At 30.6% G+C, this 19,363-nt stretch overlaps 1 protein-coding gene across 8 annotated transcripts in view; it reads left to right on the forward strand.

Moving 5' to 3' along the window:
• Positions 1-19,363, forward strand: part of LOC127705670 (transcription factor egl-13-like) — a 126,800-nt gene that overhangs the window by 67,377 nt on the left and 40,060 nt on the right. For 7 of the 8 annotated variants that reach the window (XM_052210009.1, XM_052210004.1, XM_052210002.1 and 4 more), the window contains exons 4-9: positions 4,507-4,991; positions 5,349-5,547; positions 6,241-6,411; positions 6,974-7,079; positions 7,603-7,751; positions 8,349-12,052. In XM_052210009.1, the coding sequence (XP_052065969.1) occupies positions 4,507-4,991; positions 5,349-5,547; positions 6,241-6,411; positions 6,974-7,079; positions 7,603-7,751; positions 8,349-8,611 (1,373 nt within the window). In that variant the 3' untranslated portion in view covers positions 8,612-12,052. Of the gene's footprint in view, positions 1-4,506; positions 4,992-5,348; positions 5,548-6,240; positions 6,412-6,973; positions 7,080-7,602; positions 7,752-8,348; positions 12,053-19,363 lie in introns of those variants that run through there. The other variant, XR_007983929.1, reaches the window with a different exon arrangement.

Raw genomic sequence — 19,363 nt, forward strand, 5'->3', positions numbered from 1 at the left:
TCCTTTGTAACACTACGGCAAAATTTGATGAGAAAAATATATGATGTAAAACATATTATTTTAAAACCGTTTGAAAATTTCATAGATCATGCAAAGAAAATCTTTTGTGAATATTTTAGAATAATTTTGAGGAAATGTGGCTTATGTAAATACATGAATTCAACTTTTAATTTTCAAAGTCTTTCACTCTCTATTTTTTCAGAACAGATGGTTTTGCCAACAAGAAAATGTTCAATTTAATTCTACACTTCAAAAAAAAAAAAAAAAATGACTGAAGATTGTTCTTATAGAATATGAAAGTAATTAATAATTTTCTTTCAGAAAAGGTAAACAAACCTTTTTTTTTTATAATTCCAGTTTTTCTGAGTGTATGCTACAGTAGCTCATTAATTCCACATTCTAAAGAATAAAAGGAAACTTTTTTATAAAGAGAATAATAAATAAAAACCACATGTTAAGAAAAAAACACATTTCTTCTGTTACAATAATTAAATTTCAGATGTCAACCCCCATTTACTTATACTTATAATTTTTCTGGCTCTGATTTCTGATAAAATTGGTATGAACATATTTTCAAAGCAACCTTGCAACATAAAACGATCAAGAACCCCAAAGTTATGTAGAAGAGAGTTCTTCTACTGTCAAAAAATGGCATTGAAGCATTATCAGTGAGTTTAACCCTGTCAGATCTAATAAAACATCGTTCCTGGAACTGACAACAGGAATTGTTTCTGACATAATCAAGTCAAATGAAGCTTTTTATTGTGGATTAATGTTTGACTCATTATAACATGGTCAGTTTTGATACTTTGAAGGCTTCTCACAGTAGAAACACCATAGTTTGGGGGAAATATGAGAGGTTTTTGATTAGCCTTCATTATTTGTAGTGAAATTTTGTAGTTAATTTAATTATTTCTGACTGGGCTTTGATACTTTACAGATTTCTTCTGAAGTCTTTTAGTTGAGTTATTTCCCTTTGGCCTTTATTGTACCTGGGACTATTATACTATAGTATAATTGAACTAGAATTTTTTTCTGAAATAAAATGTTATTCAATATAAAATGTATAAGTTAAAGTTATGTCAATTGTAATTTAAATTTTGAGTAAAATTTTAAACTTCAAATATAGATCTAAGAATTAGAAATGGTTATAATATTTTTTTGTTTTTTTTTTATTTTTCTGAATTTAATGTTTTAAAACACCATTGTTCTGTTTGGTAGTTAGTTATCTGCAGTAGTTCATTCTGACCCTTGGTCAGTTCTAACTGCTTCTGTGATTGATTAAGTGTTGGAAATCCAATCTTATTGTTTGTTCCTAGATAAACATCCTTGTGAACAGAAGCCCCCTGGGGCCACAATAATCTGACCCCTGGGATAACAGGTGGCCTATCTCTGTCACCACTGAGAGATTTGATAAACTGCATTCTTTCTTGTGTAAATATGATTCCATGTCTGTTTATGTCTCAGGAATAATTTGTTAGCAAAAGAAACACAGAAAAATTGCAGGTTTTTGTAATTGTGTATGATGTTTGAGAGATAGGTCATAAATATTTAACTTATTAATGTAATTATTTATGAAAATTTGCATCATTTTTTCATAAATTCATGTGTTTTCTCGTTAGGTTTGCAATGCAAATTTTGATTTCAACTTTTCAAAATTGTCTTCCAGTTTTCTTCTGGAATTGAAATGTAAAGTATATATAATTTTTTTAACGAAATGAAAAAAATAAAAAATAAATTAATTGCATTTGATGATTTTATGACGCTCATTGTAATTGACAACAATTCTTTTGTATATTTATTTTCTGAATGACAATTACTTTTTGCTTGTCTATTGAAAATTTTTCTACAGGATTCAACAAATAAATATTGAGGATGGGATTTAATTAAAAAAATGATTTCACAATGCAAGATATAATTACTTTTTATAGAATTGAATTACCCGATGTCTTTTGTCATATAAATACTCTATTATTGCACTTTAAGTTCAATCGCTGTCTGTTTTGACAAAAAATTGATGTGGTATTATCCACCGACATTTTGACGTTAATCGTCGCTATATAACAATTATTCCAATAAAATTAATCAATTTAGCACCAAACAAATGCACTGATTGATATTTAAGTAGCAACATTGATTTTTTATAGACAAACATTAAATATATTTGTTGTTTTTCACACAACGAACAAGATTTTTTTCCCCCGAAGAAAATGATCAATCAAATGTCTTTGGCAGATTTGTAATTGATTATGACGACTAGTCATATCTTATGTTTTCAATTGATTTGATAAACCAACAAAGTTGACTGTATACATGCGTCTTCTGCGGACACATAATTCGTCATTGTCCCTCCGATTTCAATCTTTGCTGCATTTGTTGACAAATATTTGAATAAGGTGTCATAATAGAGTTATCTTCTCCTTATTGGATTAAATTTAATTAGTGAGAAAAAAAACGTTATTAACAATTGAAGTGGAAAAAAATTAGATACGGATCGAGTCCAATTAATTGAATATGACGTTGATTCATGACTTACTATCTTTAATTAACTCACTTAATGAAGTGAATTTGACGTGACAAACGAGGACAAAAGACAACTTTGTTGATCATAGGGTATATCACAATAGTAAATGATTAAATCATTTCGATCACTCATTTAACGATTATACTACAAATACTAGTCTCTAAGCTGACAATGAGAAATGAGAGAGACAAAGAAAAATTTGAAACATTGATACAAGGTCAGTCAGATTCATTTGGAATCTCTGTCTTTCGGTAACCCCTAGAAATTGTGTTTTAGCCGCTGAATAATGATGTGCCAAGCGTTGATAAAATGCGCCTGTTGTTTTCATGGATAACCGATAATAATTCTTATAGCTATTCAATCTAGGCTTTGATATTATTCATTTAATGCCAGGGAGAAAAGAATCGGGTCCCTGTATCTATCATAGTTTATATCGTAGAATAAACAAGAAATTTCAGCCACTAATATCTTATCATGACAGCCTTATAAATTTAGCCTTCGTATAACTCATTCATTGCAAAAAGATAAAAATGAATTATGATCACACTAGCTTTTATTTTTCTGTTGATTTAAGGGACAAAAAGTTTTGAAGATTAGTTTTTTCTTTGTTTCCTTAAGTTTGGGGTTGTCTCGTAAATAGGTTTATTTATCTAAGGGAAGTGATAGGTGTAACATAAATTAGGAAAAATGACTTCAGATTACAGTTTTCTCCATTTCCGACCTGACGATTTGAAGGCTTGGTTGTCTTTATTTTAATAAAACCTGTCTAATAAGACCAGGATCCTGACAAGGTGACCTGTTTGTAAGACATTTATGTGCTGGAAGGTCTTCACAAATTTATCGATTTGAACAAAAAAAGATATTGCATACTTGCAAAGGAGACAGCAATTAATTGAAATCCAGAATTTCATTTAAAAATTTAGTTTTAGATTTAGCTGCTGACAATCGATCAATCAATCATTCAATCAATTGAATATAATGAATTTTTCAAAAGTTATTAAAAAAGTAATTCAAATTTCACAAGTGACAAGTATATTAAAAAAGGACCAGATGTGTACACATTGGAATATTTCTTGCCACAATTCAAGAAATTTGCCCTGACAGGCGTATCCATTTAATGTTCATAGCTTTGTTTATGACTTTAATTATCAGAAGAAAAACAGTAGCAATTTCTAATTATCAAAGAATTGGTCATTGTCAGAACTAATAAAAGCATCTAAACTGAACTTAAAACAAGTATCAATTAAACATAAATAAGACTAAGACCACACAGATCATGTAGAGATAAGGGGGAGATAATCGTCTGCATGTCAGACATCAATTGCTTGTGGTTTTATTGAGAATTTTAATGCTGTTCATTTTGAAATGCCTGTCATCGCTCTTTCTTCTGCCATTTGGTAGATTTCATTCTAAGATTTAGATGAATAAACGGTTTTGATGGGATTTTGTTCTGCCACTGTTTCTTGCTACACTGATGGAATATGAAATTTATTGTTTCAGTGTATTTAGAAAGATTGTTATCTGAGAAAAGCTGAATGGCAAAGAATTTTAAAAAAATGGGTGGTTATTGAGTGTAAAATGAATTGCTCCATTATAACAAAAAGAAGAATATTTTACTCCAATAAAGGACCAGCATATTCCTGAATTTTTTGTTTATAGTAATGGTTGATATAGTTCTGGACTGGTGTTGCTGTACCATTCCTAGTTAAGATATGATAAATCCTTTTGAAGGAAAATAGGTTTTGCTGGTGACTATTATCAGCTATTTAAAGCAATTGTTTATGATATCACTCTAACATACAAAAGAAGTTAAATACAGAAAATGAAATGAACTTCGACATGTTTTTTCATTTCAATACACAATTGCATTATTCTTTCAAAATTGATGTCATATTCTGTGGAAAAAAACTCTATACATTTTCATACTTGGCATTTATTCTGTCAACGACAAATTATTTTAATTATTCTTTTCTATTTTACAGTTCCATCTTCAGTGACCTCGTCCCATGTGTCTTCCAAAAGTTCATCTCCTGTAACCATAGATACGAAGAGACGTTCAGTATCACCTCTGACTGCATCACCACCATATAAGGTATCTCCACAGACCTCACCAAGCATGAGACAACCAAGTCCTCAGACTTGTCCTTCACCTCTGTGGACAGATCCAGCCAGACAAGAAATACCACTCAATCTCTCAAAGCCCAAAACTGAGGTCAAAGATGATTATGAAACATACAACCGTGGAAAGTCAGATGTCATGACTCCTCCTCCTGCTCACAACAACCATCATAGGAGACAACCTACACCTTCCTCGCCTCCTCCAGAAACTCCACCTCCTTTCATGGGAGTTGGAAACCCATTTGGATTCCCTCAGTACCATCCCTTCATGATGAACCCAATGACATCTAATGTGTTTACCAACTTCACTGCACGCCCACCTATCTTCAATGGAAAACATCTAGACAAGGTATAATATTGTTATTATCTTACTGACTATGCTGGACTCAATAACTAAAATATGAAATTTTGGGATGAAAATGCTGAAAATTACATTGGTCAAATTATTTTCCTAGAAGTTGTATGAATTGTTATAATTTGTTTATCATGATGTTATCATAGCTCAAATATTCTCTTTTCTGTTTTCCAAAAAAAAATGTTTGACGCAAAAATATTTAGATTTCAATGAACAACACAAAAAATATGATCATTTGTCAGAGGAAGTGAAAATTTTCCTCTTTCAGTTCAATATCAGTCATGTCCTTATGACATATAAACTGAAACAGTATAAGGGAAATAACTCTGTCTATTTTATTCTATTCTCTAGGAGTCACTGGTTCAGGATGCACTAGCTAAACATCTCGCCCAGTCTGCTAGTACACCAGTTTTTCCAGGGTTTGCAGGATTGCCTATGTTTGCTGGTGCACATCTTCCACAAATGCCACAGTTACCAGGGGTCAAGGAAAGGTCAGATCCTCAGGATGAAGACAGTCAGAATAGCAGTAGCTATGTCCAACATTTGCAAAGTACGTGTTTATAAGCAGTAGGACCATTTTAATATTAAACTGGTGTTTTAAATATTAATATAATGAAATAAGTGATTAATCTGAAGAAAGAGAGTTTGCCAAAATATGAATTCAGATATTCTGCATTTTTGTTCAATCAAAATGTTATCCTTTAGAAAAGTGAAACTGGAATTTTATTAACTTTTCTACATAGGTGGCTCACTTATATATAAATCAATAATCAAATTTGTTTTCTATCCCTTAAATATACATGACGAATTTTATTTACAATATTTATTTTAAATATATATTTCCAAATTACAATTTTATGTGAAACAAGTTTAATATTAAAGAATAGATCATAGATCACCAGTGATTTTGATTTGCAGTCAAATGTATAGAAAATGAAAGGATATGGAGTAAATGTACATGGGACAAAATCGCACACAATACATAGAAAACATAAAATTGCCAATGAACAGGGCTTTTATTCCTGTTCTTCATCTTGACAGTTGAATTATTCATATGTTTCACCATATAATGTCTTACAAAAATGTTGTTAGTGACAAATTACATTTTCCTCAGTAGAATGTCTTCAAAGTACATACCTAATCAATTTAAATTTATTTAGTAATAACCATAGTTTCATAGACCAAATACCACTAACAATGTAGTATAAAGACAAATGTTTCAACATGCTTTTCATTATTTTAGGTAAAATGTTTGGCGCCAAAATCATTCGCTCACCAAAAGACAAACCAGAGCCTGCAAAGCCACACATTAAACGTCCAATGAATGCCTTCATGGTATGGGCAAGAGAAGAAAGGAGAAAAATTCTCAAGGCTTGCCCAGATATGCATAATTCCAACATTAGTAAAATTTTAGGTATGAAAGTAGATTCTATTGAATTTGATTTTAACAGCCTTTTTATGTTAAATTATTGTAACGATCACTTCAAATTTAGTTTTTTTTTACAAATCTTCTAACCAAAAATGCAGCTAAATATTCTTCATCTAAGCTTTGAAAATGAAAACTATTGTATGCTACTAAATATTACTATAGTTGAAAGAAGATTTGTACTTTTAGTTGTAGTAATTGATTTTAAGAAATATTTTTTGACAACTTATCTAGGATGTGTTTGTCTGAAATTTTCATTAATATTGTCAGTACATCAATGAAAACATCGTCTTTGATGTCATTAACAAACAACCAAACAGCTGATAAGAATATGTTATTATGTAAACAAATAAAGGAAATGTAAATTTCTTTAGTTAAAAGAAATTTGAATTATTGCTAAATCCATGTTTAAAAAAGGAACAGATGGTCGTTTATTGTTATTTTTACCTTCAATTAACAATTACTTTGGTTTAATAGTGTAGTAAATTTAAAGTTAAATGGCATTAAATTAGCAAATGTTTTATTTATTTTCGAATTTTTGATAATTTAGGAGCGAAATGGAAGGCTATGACAAATGCAGATAAACAACCCTACTATGAAGAACAATCTCGACTCAGTAAATTACACATGGAGGCTCATCCTGATTATAGATACAGGTAATGGCATCTTCCTTTATAACTTCCTCTAATAGTGGAGCTTTCAATAAAAAGAGGAGCTAGAATTATAATTTGATAAATTGTTTGCTTCACATCGTTCAAATAAAAAGGACTCCGCCACTAACCATTTCTATTGTGCATGATATTATAAACCACAACTAAAGGAAAATTTTATGCATGTTCTTTCATCTAAAATCATTCTTTGTCTCGTGCTTGTTTTCCCTGTGAATTTGGAAAAAAAAATCCACCAGCACTTCCCAAATTAGAGTTAAGGGGAAGTAACTCAAATAATTTTTACATGGAACAAAATTTGTATTTAGATATACAACAGACACAAATGAGTTTTTGAATAATGAAATAATTAAGTAGACTACCATAGAAAATAATTTTTCTTGATTGCAATGTCAGAATAAGAACATTAGATTTCTAAATGTGAATTTTGCTTATATAATTACTACATTATTGCAAAATAACAATATCTTATAATTTCATGTAAAAAAGATCTCTTCCTTTAATTTTACAGACCTAGACCCAAACGAACTTGCATTGTTGATGGAAAGAAATTACGCATCTCTGAATACAAACAGTTAATGAGGTCACGACGACAAGATATCAGACGTGTTTGGTACGGTGATTCTGGTACTACTTATGTAGAGGGATTACTCAATAATGGTAAGCAAAGTCTTTAAGGAAGGTTTTTTTGAAAGAAATAATTTTTAATGCATGTATGTTTTTTCAAAATAGAAAAGTTGGCACAAGCAAATATTTCCTATTTTCTCTCATTTTGTTAAAAAAAAAACATATATTCTATTTATTATCTGATTCTTTGATTCTTTGCAGTAAAATGTAATAATTTGTTTCAAAAAAACAGTTTTAAAACTTTATAAAATTACTTTTACCTTCTGTCTTTTCTCTATCCATTTTGGATAATTCACACTTTATTTTTTTAATAAAAAATGAAAATTGTTTCTCTAAAATAAAATGTGTTATCACCACTTTAAAACTTTTTATCTCCTCTCTATCAATGGGAGATAACTCTAACTTTTTAGAAATAAATTGAAAAATATTTTCTATAAAAATGATGTAAAATTATCAGATATGAATAACATTGAAAACAAATCTGTTCTATCTCCTTTTCTTTTATTCACAACTTCTTACTCTTAAATCTAAGTGAATATAATGTCATGAATAACATTATGAAGTTTTGATGCTTAATTTATTATTTACTGGTATATGTTTTTAAGTAAATCACTCTTTACTTTTCTGTAGGAGAAGGAGGAACCACATCAAGGTCACCTTTTGACAATGGCAACCCAACAATGAATGGATCTCCATCCACGTTCCACAATAGCATCCACCATAACAATGAAAACATGGTGAACGGTGAAGAACCAATGGACAGTAGTGATGGTGAATTTAGTGACAATATTGACGCTTCCTCTGACATTAGTAGGGAATCCTCATCATTTAATTCAACAAATAGAAATAGTTCCCATGGAAACAGTAGTCTGCAACAAGCTGCAACGTCATAGTAACTGTGTTATGTTATGTATGAACAAATGGCAGCAGGGTCTCATATATTGTTGTTTTTCTTTATTTTATTGTACGAAAGAGTGCTTGAAGTAAACAGGACTGATGACTAAAAAAAAAAATGTTAGACGGTAAATTGATAGTGTATCATTCTGTGGTTAGTACTTGCATTTTATATGTGTTCATTGAGAACGAAAATATTGAATGATTTGAAATATACAGTTTATTTTCATAAATGATAATGACATATAAGTTTTATATATTTTGAAAAAAAAATTGCTGAAATAAAAATTTTATTTCACTTTATTGTGCATAAAAGAATTCATATCAAGAGATATTTTTTTATTATTTTTTTTTGCATTGAAAAAATTTGAGTGCCATTTGAATTATTCTCATTATCTGCCTTTGAATAGAAACTTTAAACAGAAATTGCATGTTGACTTTGAATTTAAAGTTATATTATTTATGAAAATGAACTGGTAGATATTTACCCATTCAATTATAAACAGCAGAATGAAATTCTGAAGTAAGTGTTTATAATACTTATCTAAATTTATAACACTTTGCATAGTTGTTAACTTTTGTAAAACACTCATCTGAGTGGATTTTTTTAGACACTCAATTAGGTGTTTATTTTATTTTGGTGCTAGAAGTATACATGTTTGTGTGTCTGTTCAGGTGTTAGTGAAGTAGTTGTGATAGTGCTTTTATGTAATCGATAAATATGATCCATCCATGTTTTTTGACAGAACTACAAAACTGTTGACTATATGCACTCACTTGGCATTTGTCCTTGACCAGACTTATTAATTTATAAATTATAAAATTTTGTTAAATTGTCATTTTAAGTTTTTTTTTAAGTATTTTTTTCTCCTTTTTTTAATTAAATATTTTTTTCTTTCAATTTTTCATTAAAAAGATATTTAAAAATAGAAATTATGACAAAGAATTATCATTAATATTAAAGGACTTTGAATTGAAACTCTGTGTATAACTTTGTTAAATACTTGATTTAAAAAAGAAATTGTTAATTTAAAAATATGTTTTGGTGAGTGTCTGTTGTTATTTTTAGCTATGTTGCCATGACGATGTCCACTGACGGGACAAATTTTCATGTAATGTATGGTGCAGTCATAGTGACATTGTCTTTTGATTGGTTGAAACCTTCCAGTCTTATATTGGGTCCAATTTTTTATATATATTTGAAAAATATTACGCATGAATTTTATTGTGTTAATACGCAAATATATTTTGTATTAAACTCAGGCAGACTCCTGCTAAAAGTCCCATTGTGTATATATGTTGGATGATTATATGGAGAACCATTGTCTCATTGTAATAAACAAATTTTTAGTGAATATGCAAGTTTCATATTGTTTATTTTAGCATTTTCTTTGTATTCCTCAATAAGAAGTAACATTTGTTTTTCTTAGGTTGATTTATAAGTAAATTTTTATAAAATTTCCAAAATATATTAGATATATATGAACTACTTGATGAGTTACATATATGTTATATTAGAAATGATAATTCTTTCTTCTTGAAAAACAGAAATCATTGAAGATTTTGTTGTCTTCCTTTGGCAATTTAGAACTGGTTATACATATACATAGCTCTAATTTAATAGTGGATTAAGTTTCACTTTTTGATTCTTTTGATTATTTAGGCTTATCAATGTTTTTTAAATTTCCAAAATGTTAAGTCTTGTGTGCGTAATTGAAGAAATGTTATTAGTTGAATTGAGCATCAGATGAATTAGAATTGGTACCAGTTGATATTTTGCAGATGATATTCCTAAACAGTAGAATTTTTACCAGTTTATATCCTTCTGACAATATTCTTAAACATTTGTAGAATAGGTACCAGTTGATAATCCTCAACTTTACAAAAATTAGTATAATCCTCAACTTTATAAAAATTAGTAATAATCCTCAACTTTATAACAATAAGAAAAAGAAATACAAAGAATTTGCTGAAGCTAACATGATAACTTATGTACAGTACAAATGTAGGCTGTTAGCATTTATTTTTTGTTAAATTTGTTACATATATATATAATTATATTAAAAGTTAGAAATATTAATTTTATGTTATAACTTTTTTTGCTCAGAGCTGCCATAACAAATTACTGCTAGATAATATCGTCTTCTACAAATTCATGATGGAAAAAAATATATAAAATTTTTTGACCATTTTTGAAATTCTGCATTGCTTTTCTATAACTTTTCCTAATTTAGGTGCTTGTGAGACTTGCATGAAAAATTCTTAATTTAGATACCACCAGTTGAAAATAGTTCCATTTTCATAACGATTGATATATTCCATGTTTCAAACACAAATTCCTACTCAGATACAATGTAGTATCTTAGCAACCATTTAGTAACCATGACATCCATTTTTTTGTTTTTGTTATTTATTATTTGTTAACATATTTTTTGTGTAGAACAGTAAAATATCAGCAATTGTTATTTTGTCAAATAAAAAATATATATATTGGGCATATATGACAAAATGTCCAAAATTGTATGAAGCTAGTAGTATTTTTTAACATGCATTTAAACTTAAAGTTGCATTTTGTACTTAAATATTGGAACTGAGGAGACAAAATGGAAACTAGATTGATATTTAGATATTTCTAGTCAGCCATCCATAGGATGCATTTAAATTTTTTGTTTATGCAACATATATATTTGAAATAGAATGCTTACATTACTTAAAGCTATTATTGAAGTTACCCAACTGTTCTTTCCTGTGGACGCAAATTTAGAAGCTGCTCTGAATTTGATCTATTGCGTTAATATATTGGAACTACAAAAATATGGCTATTACAAGTTTGATGTTTGCTCATCAGCTAGAACTTTCTGACAATTACCTTAGGTCATCAGATATTTTTGTAAACATACTTATTGAAGATTTTGAGTCATGTACTTTAAATCGTTATAAACTTGATGTTAAAAAAACAAAAGGAAATAAAAAATCAGGTGAATAAAAAAGAAGCAGTACATCTGCCATTTCATGACAATGAGTAATTTTATTGTTTGTACCCCAAATTAAAACCATTACACCATTGTTGACATATCTATGGCTTGGAAAAATGTTCACCAATCACAACTTTTTGGTGTACGCTTTTGAAATTATATCCAAAACACATTAGATTCTGCAATTGTGAATTTTAGGGGAGATAACTCATGATTTGAAATATTTGCAAAAATATGTGATGACTTCTGTAGGTAAAACAATCATATAACTGCTTATATTAGGATGATTATTTGTCATGTGACATTAAGGTGCCATTTTGAACAAATTCTTAACATAACCTTGACAACCATTGCTGATACTAATTATTTGTTTACAAAATAGCTAATGAACAAACATTGTTTACAGTTATTTTAATTTTTTTGTGACATCAGATTATTAATTAAATAATAAACTTTTTTAATTTACTTCTTTGTTATCATATTATATCCTCAATATGGTCCCTGCCAATTGATCTGTACAAAGCTGATAGTCAGATGCAGATCCAGGATTTTTGAAAGGGGGCATGACTACTGAAAACAAGCGGATCAAGGCAAAAAAATATTTTTTTCCAATCAACGTCCTCCATGCACCTGAATCCACCACTGATAGTAATTAGCCTGTTCATATGTTTATGTGTTCTGTTACAAATTTTTTTACTCTAAAACTTTAAAAACCCCTTGGATTTCAGCAATGAAAACATGTCATGATCATTATCCACAACTAGGAGGTGTATAGTTTACAAGGACGCTATCCATACATTGAAAGTCATGGTCAAAAACAAAGTTCAACTTAGCCAACCCTGTGTATGTACAAACATTGATTCAACTCTCAAACTTTAAAATCCCTCAAAATAACGAGAAACTAAAATATTTTTCACCACCAAAAGTCATGGTAAAAAACTTAACTATCCCTTTGCATCTGTACGTAAATTGGTTCTGATGTTGACTGCAACCTTTAAAACTCCTTGACATTATTATTTATCATTACTAGAAGGTGTGTTGCGTTCATAGAAGTAAAATGCTGCTTGATGATCATGAATAATAAAGTAATTAAAATGAACTTTAGTTTACAACCCATGCATATGTATGTAAGGATATCTTGAAGGTCATTGATGAAAATCATTACAAATGCTTTTCCCTTTTGTTCTAGAGGGTTCATCACTATTAATAAGATTGAAATTCATATGTACATTTTGTACCTGAAGATGAAAGTAAAAAGTAAATTTTTCTACTTTTTTATTTCATACTTATATTAGTGGCGCATCTTTTAAATTTCTGCCTCCTTTGGGTATAAGCAATGTTTAAATGGAAAATGACTCTGACCTTTTCTAAAACTGCATTACAATTTACATATTTACATGCTATGGGGCCATTTGTGATGGATACCATCACTGTCCATTAGTATTTATACTATTTCATACTGACTGTGTTAATGGTTGTGATATACAGTCACTAACATTTTAAAAAATGAGTAAAAATGGATGTCTGTACACATTAATGAGACAGCAACATAAGACATAAGACATAAAGCTTTATTTAGAGTCGGTATGTGCAAATACAAGTATAAAACATAAGCTCTGAAGAGCTTTTAAAACCGACAGAGCAACAAATAAAACAAAACATACATATCAAGTCATGCACACATAAATTAAACATATAAAGCAAGAGTTCATATCAGTATATAAACATGCAGCACAAAAGTTCTTAAAAGCATCTTACAAGTTAAACACACACTGAAACATGCACTTGTGAGATAAAAGCACAAAAGCAAAAATAAAATGGTTTGCACATTAAAAGCACATATAGATTTGTTAGTTACTTAAACTAGCACAAAGCAGCAGAAGCACTATAGTAAAGATAATAAAATAAAATTGCCATGCTGAAAATAAAGCATTAAACCAAAAATAATGAACAGAAATTAACTGGTTTTGCAGGCAAAACATTGGCATGAGCTGCCAGACCAAGAATTTATCAAGTTCTTGAATTGATTTAAAGATGATTGCTTACGTAGCACATCTGGCAGCTCATTCCAAAGCTTAGCACCTGCATACCTTAAAGATTGTAGGCCGTATGCAGTTGTTCTTACATGTGGTAGGTCGGCTGTATTCTGGTATCTGAAAGAGTAAGTGTTTTCCTTTAAGTGTATTAAATCATGGAGATAAACAGGACAATCTTTAATAATAATTTTGAAAACTTCAATAGCCAATGATCGCATTCTTCTTATTTTTATACGACCGCAAAAAATTTTTGCGGTCGTATATTGGTATGACGTTGGCGTCGTCGTCGTCTGGCGTTGTCCGGCGTCGTCCGAAGACACATCAGTTTTCGCACTCTAACTTTAGTTTAAGTGAATGGATCTCTATGAAATTTTACCATAAGGTTCAATACCACAAAAGGAAGGTGGGGATTGATTTTTGGGGTTATGGTACCAACAGTTAAGGAATTAGGGGCCAAAAAGGGGCCAAAAATAAGCATTTTTGTAACTTCCAGACATAACTTGTGTGTTAGTGTATGAATCTCTCTGACATTGTACCGAAAGTTCCATATCACACAGGGAATGCTGGGACTGATTTTGGGGGTAATTGCCTCAAAATATTAGGAATTAGGGGCCAAAAAAGGGGCAAAAAACAAGCATTTTTCTAGTTTCATGACAATAACTTGTGTGTAAGTGTATGGATCTTTCTGAAATTGTACTACAAGGTTCCATATCACAAAGGGAAAGCTGGAATTGAGTTTGGAGGTAATTGCCCAAAACGTTTAGGAATAAGGGGCCAAAAAGGGGCCAAAAATAAGCATTTTTCTAGTTTCCAGACAATAACTTGTGTTCAAGTGTATGGATCTCTCTGAAATTGTACCACAAGGTTCCATATCACACAGGGAATGCTGGGATTGATTTTGGGGGTAATTGCCTCAAAATATTAGGAATTAGGGGCCAAAAAAGGGGCAAAAAACAAGCATTTTTCTAATTTCATGACAATAACTTGTGTGTAAGTGTATGGATCTTTCTGAAATTGTACTACAAGGTTCCATATCACAAAGGGAAAGCTGGAATTGAGTTTGGGGGTAATTGCCCAAAACGTTAAGGAATAAGGGGCCAAAAAGGGTGCAAAAATAAGCATTTTTCTAGTTTCCAGGCAATAACTTGTGTTCAAGTGTATGGATCTCTCTGAAATTGTACTGCAAGGTACCATACCACAAAGGGAAGGCTGGGATTGATTTTGGGGGTAATTGCCTAATCTAACCATGTATTTAGATTCTTCATTTTTGGTCCCGTTTTCAAATTGGTCTACATTAAGGTCCAAAGGGTCCAAAATAAAATTTAGTTTGATTTTAACAAAAATAGAATTCTTGGGGTTCTTTGATATGCTGAATCTAAACATGAACTTAGTTTTTTGATTATGGGCCCAGTATTCAAGTTGGTCCAAATTGGGGTCCAAAATTAAACTTAGTTTGATTTCAACAAAAATTGAATATATGGGGTTCTTCGATATGCTGAATCTAACCATGCATTTAGATTTTTGATATTTGGGCCCGGTTATCAAATTGGTCCACATTGAGGTTTCAAGGGTCCAAAATTGAACTTTATTTGATTTCATCAAAAATTGAATTCTTGGGGTTCTTTGATATGCTGAATCTAACCATGTATTTAGATTTTGGATATTGGAATACCACAAAGGGATGGTAAGAATTGTCTTTGGGAGTTATGGCTCAAACCGTTAAGGAATAAGGTGCAAAAAAGGGGGGGAAAAGGGTTTCCAGGTTAATGGACAATTACTTAAGTACAAAACATAATTTTAAAGGCAGTGTAAGGTTGGTAATTGAAACTCATTTGAATATCTCACCTAAACTGCTTTTAAGTTATGTATATTGGAAATTTGCCAAAAACTTTATTATTAATAAATTCCATTGGAAATTTGCCAATAACTTTAGTTTAATGAACTTCATTGGAAATTTGCCAATATAAAATGTTGCTGATGAAGCGTTTTTGTTTATCTCACCTAAACTGCTTTTAAATTATGTATATTGGAAATTTGCCAAAAACTTTATTATTAATAAATTCCATTGGAAATTTGCTAATAACTTTAGTTTAATAAACTTCATTGCATTTTTTCTAGTTTCAAGACAATAACTTGTATGTAAGTGTATGGATCTCTCTGAAATTGTACTGCAAGGTACCATACCACAAAGGGAAGGCTGGGATTGATTTTGGGGGTAATTGCCTAATCTAACCGTGTATTTAGATTCTTTATTTTTGGTCCCGTTTTCAAATTGGTCTACATTAAGGTCCAAAGGGCCAAAATTAAATTTAGTTTGATTTTAACAAAAATTGAATTCTTGGGGTTCTTTGATATGCTGAATCTAAACATGAACTTAGTTTTTTGATTATGGGCCCAGTATTCAAGTTGGTCCAAATTGGGGTCCAAAATTAAACTTAGTTTGATTTCAACAAAAATTGAATATATGGGGTTCTTCGATATGCTGAATCTAACCATGCATTTAGATTTTTGATATTTGGGCCCGGTTATCAAATTGGTCCACATTGAGGCTTAAAGGGTCCAAAATTGAACTTTATTTGATTTCATCAAAAATTGAATTCTTGGGGTTCTTTGATATGCTGAATCTAACCATGTATTTAGATTTTGGATATTGGAATACCACAAAGGGATTATAAGAATTGTCTTTGGGAGTTATGGCTCAAACCGTTAAGGAATAAGGTGCAAAAAAGGGGGGGAAAAGGGTTTCCAGGTTAATGGACAATTACTTAAGTACAAAACATAATTTTAAAGGCAGTGTAAGGTTGGTAATTGAAACTCATTTGAATATCTCACCTAAACTGCTTTTAAGTTATGTATATTGGAAATTTGCCAAAAACTTTATTATTAATAAATTCCATTGGAAATTTGCTAATAACTTTAGTTTAATGAACTTCATTGGAAATTTGCCAATATAAAATGTTGCTGATGAAGCGTTTTTGTTTATCTCACCTAAACTGCTTTTAAATTATGTATATTGGAAATTTGCCAAAAACTTTATTATTAATAAATTCCATTGGAAATTTGCTTTTTTTTTTCTAATTTTTTGGGGTTCATATTTTTTTTCTTCAAAGTTTTTGTAATCTTCAATTGCACAGTATTGCGCAATAGCAAGAAATCTTCAATTGCACAGTATTGCGCAATTTCACAGTATTGTACAATAGCACAATATTGGGCAATAGCAAGAAATCTTCAATTGCACAGTATTGCGCAATAGCAAGAAATCTTTAATTGCACAGTATTGCGCAACAACACAGTATTGCGCAATAGCAAGAAATCTTCAATTACACAGTATTGCGCAATAGCAAGAAATCTTCAATTGCACAGTATTGCGCAATAGGAAGAAATCTTCAATTGCACAGTATTGTGCAATAGCAAGAAATCTTCAATTGAAAATAAATACAAATCCTTTAACCAATTTCAATGGGATTAATTTAAAGTCTTTAATTTTTGGGGGTTCTTACCTAGTATTACTTTTTTGGATATTGGGCCCCATTTTTAGATTGGTCTACATTGAGATCAAAAGGGTCCAAAATTAAACTTTGTTTGATTTCATCAAAAACTGAATGATTGCGGCTGTATGATATGCTGAATCTTATTGTGCATTTAGATTTTTTATTTTGGGCCCTGTTTTCAAATTAGTCCATATTAAGGTTTGAAGGGTCCAAAATTAAACTTTTGATTGATTTCAACTAAAATTAAATTTTTGGTGTTTTTTTATATGCTGAATCTAACAATGTTGTTAGATTTTGGATATCAGACCATTCTAGGTAAAATGAATGTCCCATTTCAAATTTTTAAGCTCTTTGACCACATTTATTTTGTGTCAGAAACCTATATTATGTCAAAAATTTGATCACAATCCAAATTCAGACAGTATCAAGCCTGAATATTGTGTCCAAACTTGCCCCAACTGTTCAAGGTTCGACCTCTGCGGTCGTATCAGGCTGCGCTCTGCGAAGCATTTTATTAAAGATGGTAATTTTGATTTGCAGAGTAGATCTTCATAACTTGCTGAGTAGTCTTCATAGATAAACCTTAGTGCACTCTCTTGAATTTTCTCTATCTTTTTTGTATTAACCTCCCCACAAAAGTTCCAAACTAGTGGGCAGTAATTAAAGTTGGACATTATGAAAGAATAATATATTGTTAATTTTCCGAGTTAAGTCAGGTGTTTTCCTATTCTTTTTAATACATTCAACTGTTTGGATGCTTTTTTACATATTATAAAGACAAAAAGTCATGTTCATTGAAATTTAGTTTAAAATCTATTGTTACGCCTAGAACACAAATAACACAAAAAGCGAAAGACATCTACAGATCAACATAGTCTTCCACTGTAATATATCCAGTTTTAATGACCCCAAATTAAACAAAATGAGAGAGCAAACAAAATAACAAGAGACTTTTGAAGATCTACCACTAATGACAAATTCTTTTAATAACAAAATCAAAATATTCAGATCGAGAGAAGACAATACATAACAAGGTTCCTTTGGACAGGCACACAAACATGTGGAGGCAAACCAGTTTTTAGCTCACCTGGCTTTCTGTCTTTTTTTCACCTTAATCTGTATATCTGTGTTTGTGCTTGTCTTCTGTTGTCAGTTCTCATAGGTCCTCTGAAACTACTGGATCAGCTAGCATGACCACAACGCTAAATATAAATCGTGAGTAATTGACTAATATTTTGAAAACCACAATAGATTCAGAAAATCTGACCAGGGCAAAAAGTTAGGAATGTAAAATCTATCTACAAGGACTCTCCATTTCAACTTTAGATTATTCAATGACTTGTAGTAGTTATTGCCATTAAATGATGATGGTTTGCCCTACATGTATTTTGTATTTTTTTGCTTATGATTTGTAAAACTATAGAAACTGCCAATAGCACAAACGATCAGCAAAACAAGATCTACAAATGCTTGATATGTTTGAAAATAGGAGTTTGTTTCCCTTAAATTACTAAATTTTCTAACTTTTCGAATTTCTGCATATGTTCCCCGGAAAAAGGGAGCACTTAGTTAACACTTTTTCAGTCCATCCATATGTTGCTCCCTGGGCTTTTTTTTCCGGGAGAATCAAGTTTTTGTCCATCTGTTTGTCCAAAACAAATGGTTTCTGGATGGTCACAAGATTCCCTTGCTTGATTGGAATGAACCATATACAGTTGGAGAAATATGTATGTGGCAATTTGATTTCAATAGGTCAAAATTCAACTTGAAGGTCACTTACTATGGATAGTTTGAAATGGTTTCCAAAGGAATGAAACTTTTACAAATGGAAGATAAAGGAAAGGGAAAGACGCCTACAAACTTTCGAGTAAATAGCTCAAAGTTCAAGGTCGCTGGAACCCTTGCCTAATTCTTTTTTTAAGATTTTATCTGGATGCCCCAAAATGATTTTTCTGTATTTTGAGGACTCCAGAGAAAGAACTTTGTAATAGTTTTTTTCTAGATAAAATGTACCTGACTTCTTATACTCCTTGAGGCATACTAGTATAGTCCTAACTATGCCACGTTGTGATCGGATGATAACTTGAGTATTCCATTATGGATTGTTGAACATTTATACAGGTGGAAAAATCAGCAAAAATAGTATGTGCTTTTGTGTGTGATATTTTTTGTCCCTCCAAGCTAGGACTAATATGTTAGTGTAATATTTCCAGTTCCGAGCGAGTAGCAGAAAACGCTTTGACGAAATC

Source organism: Mytilus californianus, unplaced genomic scaffold (assembly GCF_021869535.1).
Source record: "Mytilus californianus isolate M0D057914Y unplaced genomic scaffold, xbMytCali1.0.p SCAF_6, whole genome shotgun sequence".
In the NCBI taxonomy this organism is placed as follows: Eukaryota; Metazoa; Mollusca; class Bivalvia; order Mytilida; family Mytilidae; genus Mytilus; species Mytilus californianus.